Source organism: Remersonia thermophila, chromosome 4, assembly GCF_042764415.1.
Source record: "Remersonia thermophila strain ATCC 22073 chromosome 4, whole genome shotgun sequence".
Classification (NCBI taxonomy): Eukaryota; Fungi; Ascomycota; class Sordariomycetes; order Sordariales; family Chaetomiaceae; genus Remersonia; species Remersonia thermophila.
Window position 1 is genome coordinate 2,487,781 of NC_092220.1, and position 13,227 is coordinate 2,501,007.

Genomic DNA, 13,227 nt, shown 5'->3' on the forward strand with positions numbered 1-13,227 from the left:
GCTGACGACATGGAACGGCAGTCGCCGGCGGCGCACCACCAGCAGCAACAAAAGGCACCCAACACTCGATGAGCAGCCGGTGACGGCACCGCACAAGTCACGCCATGTCATCTCCCCTCCCCGTCCCGTCCAAAGCCGCCCTCACGGCCCTGCGCGGCCTCGTCGTCGGCACATCATGCACCCTCGCCCTTGTCGCCGAGGACCGCCGTCGCAGGATCAAGCAGGCCATGCGTGCCGTGCAGAACGGGGAGAAGATCAAATCAAACCGAAAGTACCGTGCCGGGGCCGGGGCTGCGCTCGCGATGGCGCTTGAGGAGGAGGTGGCGGTGGCCGGGGGAGGCGTTGGGGGGTGGGATCCCGCGTTAGGGATGGGTGTTTCGGGGGCTGTTTTGCCGTTGAGGCCGAAGGGGGAAGGAGGGGAGTTGGTTTTTGGGGGCGCCGGGGCGAGAGCGTTGAACGTGGAGGAGGGGAAGGGTGCTGAATTTCCGGGACTGCGGGCTAAGGAGGTGACCGCGGGGAGCTTAGGAGGGTTAGAAACGAGGCCGTTGAAGCCCGAGGGAGCGACAGCGGCGGCATTGGAACCGGCCATCGAAACCCGCCAGACGAGCCCCGCGGCTACCAACACGGAAAACTCGAATAGCATGGCCGGTTTGCGCAGCAGTCCGGCGCCGGCGCCCGAACCTAACCACCCCGCCATCCCCCCCGTCGCCCGACCCCTCCCAAAGCTTGTCATGCCCGCCAAAGCCACGCCGAGCTGGCTGCAGAGCGGCATGGAGATGATCAACGCCTACGCATTCCCCACCAACTCGGATATCATCGCAAAAGCCCACGACGCCTGCGACACCCGAGACCCCCGCAAGCTTGCCAACGCCGTGCGGACCGTGCTCGATGCCATGAACCATCGTGTCGCCCCCGGAAACCTCAACCGGCCCTGGATAGAGGCAACCGCACGGCTGTGCCGGACGTGTCGAGAGGAAGGAAAGCTCGACGACGCCGTGGCGCTGCTCCACCGCGTCCTGGCGCAGGGTCCCTTGGCGGAGAGCGCATATTTTGAGCATGAGCCGCTGGCTCTGATTGAGGAATTGCTGGCACACGCGGAGAGTCTTGGCCAAGATCGGGAGGGTGGTTTTGCGGCATGCCTCGACAAGGCCATCGCCTTGTTTCTTCCAAAGTTTGCGGAGCAGCCGACAAAAGCGAACCCGCAAGTATGCAGCCTTGGGCGCCGGCTCCTGGAGCTGTCCTTCTCGACCGGTCGGTTGGAAAGGATTTTCGCCATCTACCGTCGGTCCCACCTGGTGGCCGGTGCCGATGGGGCGGACTTGGCAGGGTGGTTTATCGGCAAGCTCCACGCGGTTCACGACTACAAGTCAGCCGTCAGGATCTTCCTCACTACGTACGCGCAGTCGTCGCCGACCGCGGCGTCGCTGCGGGCTCTCGCGGACCGGATCGTCAACAGCGTGGAGCTCGCCCACAACTACAGGGCCGACGCCGTCCTCAAAACCATGCTCCATGTGATCAAGCGTCCAGGAAATGCCATCAAGCTGAGGCCGTGGTGGGTCATAAGGCTCCTCTCGTCGCACTGGAAGCAGTCCGGCCGGTTCAACGAGATCGAGGCGCTCTTTGAGCAGCTGCACACACCGAAGCTGCGGGATTCGGTATTCCGCCACGAGATCGTCTACCGCATCATGGTCGAGCTCGCCCTCGAGGCGGGCGACAAGGCCAAGGCCGAGTCGTACTTCCGGCTCGCCGTCTCGCAAAACTTTGCCTGCCTTCTAGACGTGCGCCTGCTGGGCATCTTTGCCCGGTTCGAGGCAGCTGCCGGCGACTGGGAAGCGGTCCGTGCGAGGTTTGAGGCCATGAACCGGGCCGGGAGGCCCACCACCAAGGCCTACGGCCAGGCCTTCGTCCCGGTGCTCAAGGCATACGCCGAGACGCACACGGTCCGCGAGACCGAAGTGTTCCTCAAGACGTACGTCGAGGAGTTCGGGGTCCCGCTGTGCAGCTACACCGTCACGCTCATGGCCAAGCAGTATGCGGCGATTCGCGACGTGCATTCGCTGATCGCGTGGCTCGAGTACTGCGCCCGCGCCGGGTTCCCTGTCGACGCAGCCTTCACCAACTCCATCTTGGTGAGGTGCCGCCGGCAGTGGAACTTCCCGTTCCGGGACCTGCGGACGCTCTTCCGCAAGCTGCGGGAGCTGAACCCGGATTTTGTCGACAAGCACACGGAGCAGGTCATGGCGGACGCGGCGTGGTCCGACTCCAAGTACGCCGGCAAGGCGGCCAAGGGCCGGCTGCTCTCGCTGAGGCTGGACATGTCCACGCTCCCGACAAGATGCAAGCTCGAGCAGGCCGAGGACGTGACGCTCGCCATGAAGGGCGCGCTCGCCCTCAACAGGCCGCGGCGTGCCCTTTGGATCTACAAGCGCGCCACGCACTTGCAGGTCCCCTTCTCTCAGCACGCGTTGCGTCTCGCCGTTCACGCGCACCTGACCACGGCGCCCAACGACTTCCCGGGCGCGTTCGGCCTCGTCCGCGCCGCCCAGTCCAAGGGCGAGGAGGTCACGCCCGCCATCAACTACCTGCTCGCCCGCCAGCTGGGCAGCCTCACGGCCCCGACCGCCAACAACCCCGCAGAGACCGACGCTCTCATCCAGTCCGCCCTCGCCGAGTACCACCGCGCCGGGATCCACCTCACCGAGGAGTCCCTCCACCGCGCCGCCGTTGCCTGCCTCGAGGCGAGGCAGTTTGGAGGTGCCATTCGCTACGCCCACCTCGCCGCCCATGCCCACACCAGCAGCACCGGCGGCACCGGCAGCACCGGCAGCGCCGGTGACCCCCCATTACCCCCTTCCGCCTACGCCGGTCCCTGCTTCAACCTCCAAAACTTCCGCATCCTCCTCTATGCCTACGCCTCGCTCGTCGACGTCGACGGCCTGCGCGACACGGTGGCGCGGGGCCTGGCCCACCCCTACCGCGAGAAGCCCGGCTGCCGGAGCGCGCTGCGGTACGCGCGGAAGTGGATCGCTTACTCGCAGGCGCGGGCGTCGGCTTCTGCGGAGGAGCGGCAAAGGGCGAGAGAGGTGGTGAACAAGGGGCTCGCAATGGTGGTGGAGGCCCGCAAGCGGCTGAGGGATGAGGGGAGGAAGCTGGAGGAGGCGGCGCTGAGGATCATGAGGGCGGCAGCGAGGGACTCTGGCCGGGAAGAGGTGGATTTTGGGACGGTGCCTTGGCTGGGCGAGAAAGGGGCCGCTGCTGCGGGGGGGCAGACGGGAGGGAGAGACGGTGAAGAGGAGGGGGAGGCGAGAGAGGAGATCGGAGGGATAGATGAGGTTCTGGGGCTCCTGGGTTGCTATCCAGAGAAGGCACAGGCATTGGCGGGGTGTTCAGGACGGCCGGCGGTAGAGGCTTTCTAGATGAGACTGCTCTAATACGGCCTAGGAACGTCGTTACCTCGGGCCTGCTTCAGCTCGGTGCATCTCCATGGAGGCTCGGGAGACGCTCTGGCCCACGGGCATTGTATGATACCTATCCTTTGTGTACATCAGGTACCTGCTTACACAAACAGTGGTGTACTATGTACAGTAGCGCCGGGCTGAGAAGCACAGTCTGGCCTTGTGTAACAAAAGCAAGCAGCCAAAGTCGGTAACTTTCCGCATCCTCCATCTCCATCTGCCTCTGTCATTATGTCTTGGCTTTTCTTTTTTTTTTTTTCCTTGTTGTTGTTGTTTTTCTTTTTTTTTTTTCTCCTCTTCTTTTCCCCTTTCCTTTCATGTTGTTTTCGTGCTACCTTGTCTGCTGGAACTGGAAGCAACAGGCCACGCTTCCCGATGCAGCCTTGACATCGACTGACATGTGAACATTGCGGTCAGGGGCACCCACGAGCCAACGGCGCCGCCCCGCCAAGCCCCGCATCGTGATTGGCCGTCCCAAAGGCCGCCCCTGGGAGGTTCCTTCCGCATGGGACGATTTCTGGCCAAGAATCATTCGCAGCAGCTGAGGTTGTTGGACTTTCTTGCCTCGCCAACGATTGGCACCGCCGGGAAGGGACGGAACACGCCGTGAGGGAACACGCAACACACAGGAAGGCACGACTACCTCAGTAGACCGGGGGTCGTTTGGTCCTTTTTAGGTCCAATTTTTTTTAAGCTACGGCCTGTTCGCCGTGCCGCTTCTTCCCGTTGTTCAACCCCCTTCGACTTTCGAATTGGCCTATCCCATTCCTCCGTCCGCTTCTCTCCTGACCAAAAGTTTTGGACCTCTCCCATCTCCCCTTGCACGACACCACCATCACCAGCATCACGACGTTCCGACACCATCTAGGGCCATTGGACCTCCGTTTTCGCAACTTTGTGCCCCTAGAAGCCGGTCACGTCGACACACCTCCGGACCGCCGCCGCCGCCGTTCCCATCGTTCCTCGCCGGAGCCGCCCTGACTCCGACACCCAGACCACACACACCGCCCACCTCCAGGAGCCAGCACCATGGCGGATACGGAAAAGGCGAGGCAAGTCCGCAACCGCGACCGGCGCGAGAAGGGCCACGAGGCCGATGTCGTCGTCGTTGGCGCCGGCGTTTTCGGCTGCGCCATCGCCTTTGCTCTGGCCAACCAAGGCCGCAGCGTCATCCTGCTCGAGCGCTGGATGCACGAGCCTGACCGCATTGTCGGCGAGCTGCTGCAGCCGGGCGGCGTCGAAGCTCTCCGGAAGCTCGGCTTGGAGCACTGCCTCGAGGACATCGACGCCGTGCCGTGCTACGGCTACCACGTGCTGTACCGCGGGCAGGAGGTGGAGTTTGCGTACCCGCGCGTTGCGGCGGACGGCCGGCTGCTGGTCGGCGGGTCGGCAAGCAAGGCCAAGGCCAACGGGTCGGCGAACGGCCGCGTCCCCAACGGCAGCCACAAGAAGGACGACGACAGGCCCGAGGGGAGAAGCTTCCACCACGGCCGCTTCATCATGCAGCTGCGCAGGTCGTGCCTCGCGCACCCCAACATCAGCGTCTTCGAGACGGAGGTGGTGGCGACCATCAAGGCCGAGAACAGCAACACGGTCCTGGGCGTCGAGACGCGCACCCGCGACAAGGCCACGGGCGAGAAGACGCCCGACTGCTTCTTCGGCGCCCTGACCGTCATCGCCGACGGCTACGCCTCCATCTTCCGCAAGGAGCTCCTCGGCACCACCCCCATCGTCCGCTCCAAGTTCTACGCCCTCGAGCTCATCGACTGCCCCTTCCCCCCGGCCTACCACGGCCACGTCGTCATCGGCGAGCAATCCCTCACCCTCCTCTACCAAATCGGCACCCACGAGACCCGCGCCCTGATCGACGTCCCTCCCAACCACCCCGCCGCCGCGCCGGCGGCCGGCGGCGTGAAAAACTACATCGCCAGCATCGTTCTCCCCTCCCTGCCCGAGCACGTCCAGCCCAGCGTGCGCGCCGCCCTTGACGCACTGGGCGACCGCATCCCCAAGTCGATGCCCAACTCGTGGCTCCCCTCTTGCAATCAAAGCCACAACGACGGCGCCATCCTCCTCGGCGACGCCCACAACATGCGCCACCCCCTGACGGGCGGCGGCATGACGGTCGCCTTCCACGACGCGGTCCTGCTCGCCGAGCTGCTGCGCCCGGAGCTCGTGCCCGACCTGTCGGACCACGCGGCGGTGCGCCAGGCCATGGGCCAGCTGCACTGGCGCAGAAAGCAGCTGACGTCCATCGTCAACGTGCTCGCGCAGGCGCTGTACAGCCTGTTTGCCGCGAACGACTGGCAGCTGAGGGCGCTGCAGCGGGGTTGCTTCGAGTACTTTGAGAAGGGCTTCACCGACGAGCCGGTGGCCATGCTGGGCGGCATCCTGAAGCGGCCGTTGGTGCTGGCGTACAACTTTTACGCGGTGGCCTTCTTGTCGATTTGGCTCAACACGTTGGACACCTGCTCCGGCTGGGGCCCCCTGGGCATCCTGAAGCTGCCCATCGCGCTGATCCAGGCGTTCCTGATCCTCTGGAAGGCTTGCGTGGTGTTCCTGCCCGTGTTTTGGACGGAGCTGAGGTGATGGACCCCATCGGGGATGACGCCGAACCAGGCATCGTGGGACTGGGCCGGGAATGAACGCGGCCGGGGATCATTTTGGGTTCGTTGTAAACACCACCTTATGTTAAGCGCATCCCCATTTGCGCGGTAGACTTTTTTTTTGATAATGGTAATGAGAGATGGCTTGAAGAGAAGAAGAAATAAACGAAGACAGGGTTTGGATGGCGTGGGGTGGGTATATTCGACCCGCGGCATGAATGGATCAGGGACATAGATGTCTACTATATCTACCTAGAGCTTAATACGATTCAGGATTTGCGACAGCGCCCTGGTATCCTTTATGAACACAGAGAGATCATCGTGCTTCTTTCTTGGCCTCGCTCCCAAGCGCTCGAGCGCTTTGAGAGCCCACCCTAGGCCTAGCACCCTAGGCCGGCGGCAACCGCCTCCGATACACCCCCAACATCCAGCTCGCCCTCAGCACGGCCAACCCGACGGCCATCTTGACGCTATCCTGCACCAGGTTCACCTTGGACCCCGCCACCTCGTGCCACCCCACGGGCACCTCGGCGACGCGTATCCCCGAGCTCGTCCCGATCACGGACCCGTCGCTGGCCAGCACGGGCGTCGGCGGGGCCGACTCGGCCAGCATGAGCATCTCAATGTCAAAGATCCACCCTTCGGCGTGCATGTAGGGCACAATGTGCGGCAGGGCGGCGCGCGAAAAGAGCTTGAAGCCGCACTGCGTGTCGCGGATGCGAGAGGTGGCCGGCGGGGTGAGGATCATGATGACGAAGTGGAAGGAGCGCATCAAGAAGTTGCGGATGGCGGAGCGCTGCGCGAGGAGGGGAGAGGGGGAGGGGGGGTTCCCCTTGGGTCAGCACCAGTTTCGTTGTGTCAAGAAGGATAGATAAGGTAGGAAAGATGTGTGTGTACGGGAGGGGGTGGTAGGTAGATGGGAGAGAAACCAACAAAAAAAAAGAAAAAAACAAGCTCACCTTCACAACCGCCTCGCTCCCCACCAAATGCGCCCGGCTCCCAATCGCCACGCCGCGATTCGACCCGTCCACGACGTCCTCGCAGCCCTCGATGAGACGGCCCAGGTCGCTAAACCGGCTCGCGCCGTCGGCATCCGCAAACACGGCGTACCGCCCCCGCACGTGCCGCAGGCCGTGGGTCACGGCGCCGCCCTTGCCGCGGTTCTTCTCCAGCCGCACCACGCGCAGCACGTCGTGCAAGCCGTGCTTGCGCGCGAAGGCGAGCGCGACCTCGACGGTGCGGTCGCGGCTGCCGTCGTCGATGAGGAGGATTTCGTAGCCGGAGCAGGGCCGCGGGGCCGTCGGCGAGGGCGGCGGCTGGGCGGCGGCAGCGGTAGCGGCGGGGGAGGAGAAGGAGGCGGGGCCGTCGCTGCTGCTGGGGCGCGGCGTCAGGGGATCGGGCCGGAAGACGAGGCGGTGCGGGGTGGTGGCGCGTTTCCCCCTCTGGGAGGCGGGCTGCTTCTCGGCGGACCGCTCCTGGCGCTCCGGGTGGAGGAGGGACGGGCCGCCGTTGGCGCCGGGCCGGCCAAACTGCTGGTCTAGGTACTCAACCATCTCCTCGAGCGCCGGGACGAGGCGGGCCTCCTCGTTGTAGGCGGGGATGACGACGCTGACTTCGACCTCGGCGGGCTCGATGGCCGGCTCGCTGGGCAGCGGGAAGCCCTTGGGGATGGTCGGGTACTCCTGGGCCAGGGAGCCCTCGGCGCGCCAGCGGTCGTACCAGCATGGCAGCGGGCGCGGGGAGGAGGTGGAGCCATCGGGATGGGTGGTGATGTAGGTCTTCTCGGAGGGGAAGGGGAGCCGGGGCTTGGGGGCGATAAGGTGGAGGGTGACGTAGATCTGAGGTCGAAGCGATCCGTTAGCAAAGGGGATGCATGGCGCGCCGGAAAGGAAAAGCATCACCTACACAAAAGGCAGCCAGCGCGGCCAGCGGCAGGATGGTAGCGAACAAGAAGTAGGCCGGCCTCTCGCGGGCCGTCTCCCACAGGAGCCAGACCAGCTGCTCCAACCAACCCACGAGGTCCTCCATCGCCATGGCGGAGGGAGGGGAGAGGGGGATTGGCACACAGCGGTATGCTGCATGCAAAGGGGGGTTGGATTCGGCTCAGGCGGGAGGCGTGGATGCCATGGAGACGTTCAGGGTTGGCGAAAGTTTGGCGCTGACGAGCGTGGGTAGCGAGGAGTCGTCGGCGAGGCTGACCGACGCGGGCGATGATGACACGAGTCGAGAAAGCAAGGTGGCTTGCAAGGCTGACCAATCCGAACATGGCTACCCCTGGGCGTTGCTGAACAGGCTGTACTATACGCAGTATTTATTCGTTATTGGCTACGAACTAACGTGACCGACAGGGTTTTTGGCCAGCCAGGGTTTTTGGCCACATGCAGCTCCGCCAAGTCGACTATCGCAAGCCACCTCCTGACATCGATCACAACCAAGCGAACAGCGTTCAACACTAACAACCTGCTCTCTAAGGTGCGTTTTTCCCTCTTTTCGATACTTAGAAGGCCTCTTAAGATAGCGAACAGTGTTAACGAAAAAGAGCTGTGTATTCAACGCGCGCTTGAGGCACTTGCTATCAATCCAAAGATAAGCCTTCGCTAAGCTGCTTATTTATTCGATCTCAACCGTAACACTTTTACCAACCGCCGTTCCAACAAGTACCAGCTGTAAAAAACCGTATATTTGAAAGAGCAACGCCTTTCGTTAGCCGAAGAAGAAGTAGTAGTTAAAGCCTATTATCAGCTTAATACCTGGGGCTAGCCGATAACTATTAAAGTTATTCGTAACCTTATAACGCAGCTTCTTTAGGTAAAAGGCGATAAAACCCCCCTCGGCTAGCGATAGTATTGCAATTTCCTTTCTCGCTACCTAGACTTATAGGTCCGGCGGGCTTGTACGATAGATTAAGCCTGTAAAGATACCTTCGACTATAATACCGTTAAACACTGGTTCGAGCTATTTTAAACCGTTCGCCTCGTATACAACGTACCCGACGATGATATTTATAATATAGACGAAAAGGGTTGTATAAAGGGCGTTAGGATAAGCCAGCGGGTTATTATTCCTTAGCGCGATACAGAAGCCTTCGTTGTATAACCAGGAAATAAGGAGTAGGTTTCTGTAATCGAATATATCTCCGGTAATAGCTACCTTCTTCTATTATTTATTATCTTCGAAGGCAAAGTAGTACAGCTAAATTAAGTCCCCGACGATACAACTATCGATATAAAAACGGTCCTTTACGCCTCCCCGAATAGCTAGACCGATTACGAGATCGCGATAGAGTAGGTTTAACATTTTAAACGGTATACCGCGCCCCGGAAGCTATCGAAATATCGCCTCTTTATCCTCGACGGCTATACTAGCTATATCTCGCTTAAATTTATCGACTTTTACGCTAACTACAATATTATACCCCTATACCTTCCTCCCTACGCTACCTACGCCCTCCAGCCTCTCGATATAGGCGTTTTCAGCCCTCTAGCTACCGAGTATAGGCGCCTAGTTAACGAAGGTGCCTTCCTTAGCGCCGTAAAGGTCTCCAACGCCTAGTTCTTTACCTACTATACTTAGGCGAGGAAGACGATAAGAAAGAATATCGCTAGCGGTTAGCGTAGCGTAGGTCTCTTGCCCTTTAACCCCGAGAAGGTCTACGCTATTCTAGGATACTTATCTGAACGCCCTGCCCTTTACCCTACCTCTCGCCTAGGAGATAGCCCTGCCTTACGCCTAGGAGATGGCCCTGCCTCGCGCCCAGGAGATGGCCCTGCCCCTCGCCCTGCCCTTCGCCCTGCCCCTCGCCCTGCCCCTCGCCCAGAAGATAGCCTTGCCTCGCGCCTAGGAGATGGCCCTGCCTCGCGCCTAGGAGATAGCCCTGCCTCGCGCCCAGCAACTCCAACAGTACGCTTTACAGATTCGCAAGGTTGCTAGGCAGAGTTCTTCGTTACAGGGGCTTTAGTATCCAGGATCGATAGCTTACTTAAGGACTTGGTTCAGCTGTACGGCAGCCCAGTGAAACAATACGTTATTGATATTAAGTCCGCTTACGAAAGCCTCTAAACTAATAATCTTGCCCTCCAGTTTTTAACTAACAAGCTCGTTGACAAGCAGAAAAACGGTAGGAAGAAGAGTAAGAAAAGGCAGGTCAAGGGGGCTTGAATCTTAACGGTAGAGGACTATCGCCAGGAGGAGTATAAGCGAGAGGTATGTACAGCAGAGGAAGCTAAAGAGAAGGAACATCGTGCATCTAGACGTGGGGTAGTTAAGATCGTAAAGATCGCTTAGAAAGAGCTGCCCAGAGCTACTGACTTATTTGACTGACTGATTGACTGTGTGTTTTGCTTGTCTCCTTACCGCCAGCCTTCTTTTAATTTCTCTGCGTTTGTATGTATCTGTTTAATTGCGAATAGCCTCAAAACTGCCCTGTTTGTATTGCTCATGGTCATCGCGAGACTCCTGATTTTGGTGTTGTGGGCTGACCCGGCAGGTGGGGAAAAGGGGGTGGCCAAAAACCCTGGCTGGCCAAAAACCCTGTCGGTCACGTTATTAGTTAGTGTACATACCTTACCTAGGTACTTGTACGGCGTACCATAGGATACGATACGATTACCGTACGGTAAGTTCAGATACCCGAGGGAGGTACAAAAACTTGTGCAAGTCCCGGCGTCATCGTCCATCGTTTGTTCAAAGGCGTTGGCCGCATCTCGAAACTCACATTGGCCGGTATCCGATATGGAAGGCTGGGCGTGTGCAGCGACGCTAAGAAACTCCCCGGTTCTATTTTTAAGTCCCTCTTGCGGTCCTTTTGACCGTTTCCCAATGCCTCGCGACGAAGAGTCTCTCCCAGACTCGATCCCGGACGCGGCAGCCCGGACGCGGCAGCCCGGACGGAGGAGCATGGGGTGAACGTCAATTTTATGCGCTTGTTATGGGAGCAGCAATAGACTGCACCTCATTAGGCCATAGCGCTCAAAAGTATCCCAGCAGGGCCACGTCGGTCTTCAGCCCTGGGAGGAGAGGCGCTGCCGGCCATGCCCAATCCTGCACAATGGTTACATGGATCCTGTAGCCCCCCGGCCCTCGTCCTGTATGCCATCGGAGCCTACATACAAAGTCTTTTTCGCCATTGAAGATTGTCCCAAGGTTGCTCCAATAGCGCATCATCTCGCGAACCAATGCACATGCTGGAGGAACTGGTCACACCAATCACCGCCAGGCGGTGCTCGAAGTGCTGGCAGCTCGTAGGATTTCGAGGATGCATGCTGCAACCCGTCAGACTCCTCATCCTCTCTTACGGAATCCTATCGGAGCCTTCTGGGATGTCCAAAGTCTCACGAGAGGGATTCTCCCCGCTCAAGGCCCTGTCACATCGGTGCTGGAGGGCTACACCATCTCGATGCATGCGCAGCAGCTCGGATCCCTGAGGCCGGCTCAGCACCTAGGTCGTTGCTGTGTGGTAATTAACTAGTTATTGGAAGGGCAAGCAGCGCAGAGGCAGAGAGGTGCCGGGTACGCAACGTAAGGTACCGCTGGGCGGCGTATTTCCAGGTAACTGCCGGTAACTGGGTAACTACTTTGGTACGGTACGCGCCGCTCGCACATCCAGGGGGATGCCCGCTCCCCAAGCCGCGCCCGGTCCGCCGCCGAGCCCGCACCATCTTTGCTCCAAGCCTCTTCGCCGGGGCTTCCAGAAGGACGGGAGGAATCCCCGTCCCGCTCCCCAAAAGCAAAGATGAGACGATCAGGGCCGCCGACCGACAGGGGAGGATCCCGTCTGTTTCGGTGGCACCTGTTGGCTAACAAGAAACAAAACAACTCTCAAATCACCTCTTGGACATGGAACAGCTTGCGAGCGCTTGGGCTTTCCACCTTGACGCTGAGCCCGGGTGTCGCGGCCATGAAACAGCCTAACCCTGTCCTACCTTGACTCCCGGCGTTCCAGAACTGCGGAACAGAGCTGACACTCGGCGGTCCGAGCGCGAAGGTGTTTTGTCTTGGGGCTCTCGACTTGACTTGGCTGTTTCGGGTGGCTAATACTGTCGTAGGTTGTTTTGTTGATCTTGCTGCTACTGCTACTGCCGCCGCACTTGCGGGATGACGGATCCATGAACATGGTAGAGTCTCACCCATTGCATTGGCTGGAACGGGATCGTCGGTGGATGAAAAGACGCATAGCTAGTCCCCGAACACGAGGCATCTCCTCCCTCAAGGCCCAGGACCTTGCGACTGTTTCATCTCGGCCCGGCCAACCTAGGTCCCCGGTGCCTGACCAATGCAACTATCGGTAGATTCGGTAGATTGGGTAGATGCACCAAAAAAACGACAAGTCGGGAGATAAGGGATTCTGCTGGACAGAGACAACACACGCCAACGCAATGCGCAGCGTGGGAGGCAAGGGGGGGGGGGGTATCGTTGACCTTGTGGTTCATTTTTTTCGCGGCCAGGCGGGTTGAGGATGATGCTACTCTGAATCAAGGAAATATTGATACGTTTGTCGTCTGACCTGCATTGCATCCAACGCACCACAATGATGTGTGAGACAGGGTTGAGACGGCTCATCTGCTCGCCCGCTAGGCCGCGCGGCCGAGGCTGGCTGAGCGAGCTCGGTGCATCAAGGAACAGAGCATCACCACGAACTAGCCAGCGAGCATCCTTCACGAAGAACACCGATGCTGAGATGGGAACAAGAAGCTGCATGTATGTACGGGGCGCTGGTACACCATCTCTCTGGATGGGAATGGCTGCCTGGACAAGAACCATCTTCTGTCCGTTGAGAAAGCAGAGGGACGGACGGATAGTATTCAAAGATGGAGTTTAGATGGCTTCAATCTCAAAATAAAAAAGAGCCGAACGATCCTCTCCATAGGAACCCCACCACACCAAGTGGTCCAAATCAGTTCCATCTATCGAGTGCATCCCATGCTTGAGCGAAGCCATACGCTGAAAACCCCAGGTGTGTCCCACCAGTTACCATGAATATCCTTGTTGAAGTTCCTGAAAGCAACACGCAAAGGAGAAAATGTGTCAGAGAAACGAGAGTCCAGGTCTCGAAATGCCGTCGTGTGATCCCACCCAACACCCAAAAAGAGATTAAAACAAGGTCATAAAGGTATCCAAGCGCCAAAGCCCTTCCTTCCCCCCCGTTAAAAAAGAAGAAAAAAAAAGCA

At 59.6% G+C, this 13,227-nt stretch overlaps 4 protein-coding genes across 4 annotated transcripts; 3 read left to right on the forward strand and 1 right to left on the reverse strand.

Moving 5' to 3' along the window:
• Positions 1-641: 641 nt before the first annotated feature.
• On the forward strand, positions 642-3,416 carry VTJ83DRAFT_4844 (uncharacterized protein; the record flags this gene model as incomplete). The annotated part of the gene is made up of 1 exon (XM_071011378.1): positions 642-3,416. One exon carries the CDS (start codon positions 642-644, stop codon positions 3,414-3,416), a length of 2,775 nt encoding a protein of 924 aa, XP_070866294.1.
• A 1,068-nt stretch (positions 3,417-4,484) lies between these two features.
• On the forward strand, positions 4,485-6,044 carry VTJ83DRAFT_4845 (uncharacterized protein; the record flags this gene model as incomplete). Its single annotated transcript, XM_071011379.1, has 1 exon — positions 4,485-6,044. One exon carries the CDS (start codon positions 4,485-4,487, stop codon positions 6,042-6,044), a length of 1,560 nt encoding a protein of 519 aa, XP_070866295.1.
• A 405-nt stretch (positions 6,045-6,449) lies between these two features.
• Positions 6,450-8,095, reverse strand: VTJ83DRAFT_4846 (uncharacterized protein; the record flags this gene model as incomplete). The annotated part of the gene is made up of 3 exons (XM_071011380.1): positions 6,450-6,857; positions 7,021-7,899; positions 7,967-8,095. The coding sequence occupies 3 exons, from the start codon at positions 8,093-8,095 to the stop codon at positions 6,450-6,452; spliced, it is 1,416 nt and encodes a 471-aa protein (XP_070866296.1).
• A 3,801-nt stretch (positions 8,096-11,896) lies between these two features.
• On the forward strand, positions 11,897-12,348 carry VTJ83DRAFT_4847 (uncharacterized protein; the record flags this gene model as incomplete). The annotated part of the gene is made up of 3 exons (XM_071011381.1): positions 11,897-11,946; positions 12,016-12,046; positions 12,106-12,348. The coding sequence occupies 3 exons, from the start codon at positions 11,897-11,899 to the stop codon at positions 12,346-12,348; spliced, it is 324 nt and encodes a 107-aa protein (XP_070866297.1).
• Between the last annotated feature and the right edge of the window lie 879 nt (positions 12,349-13,227).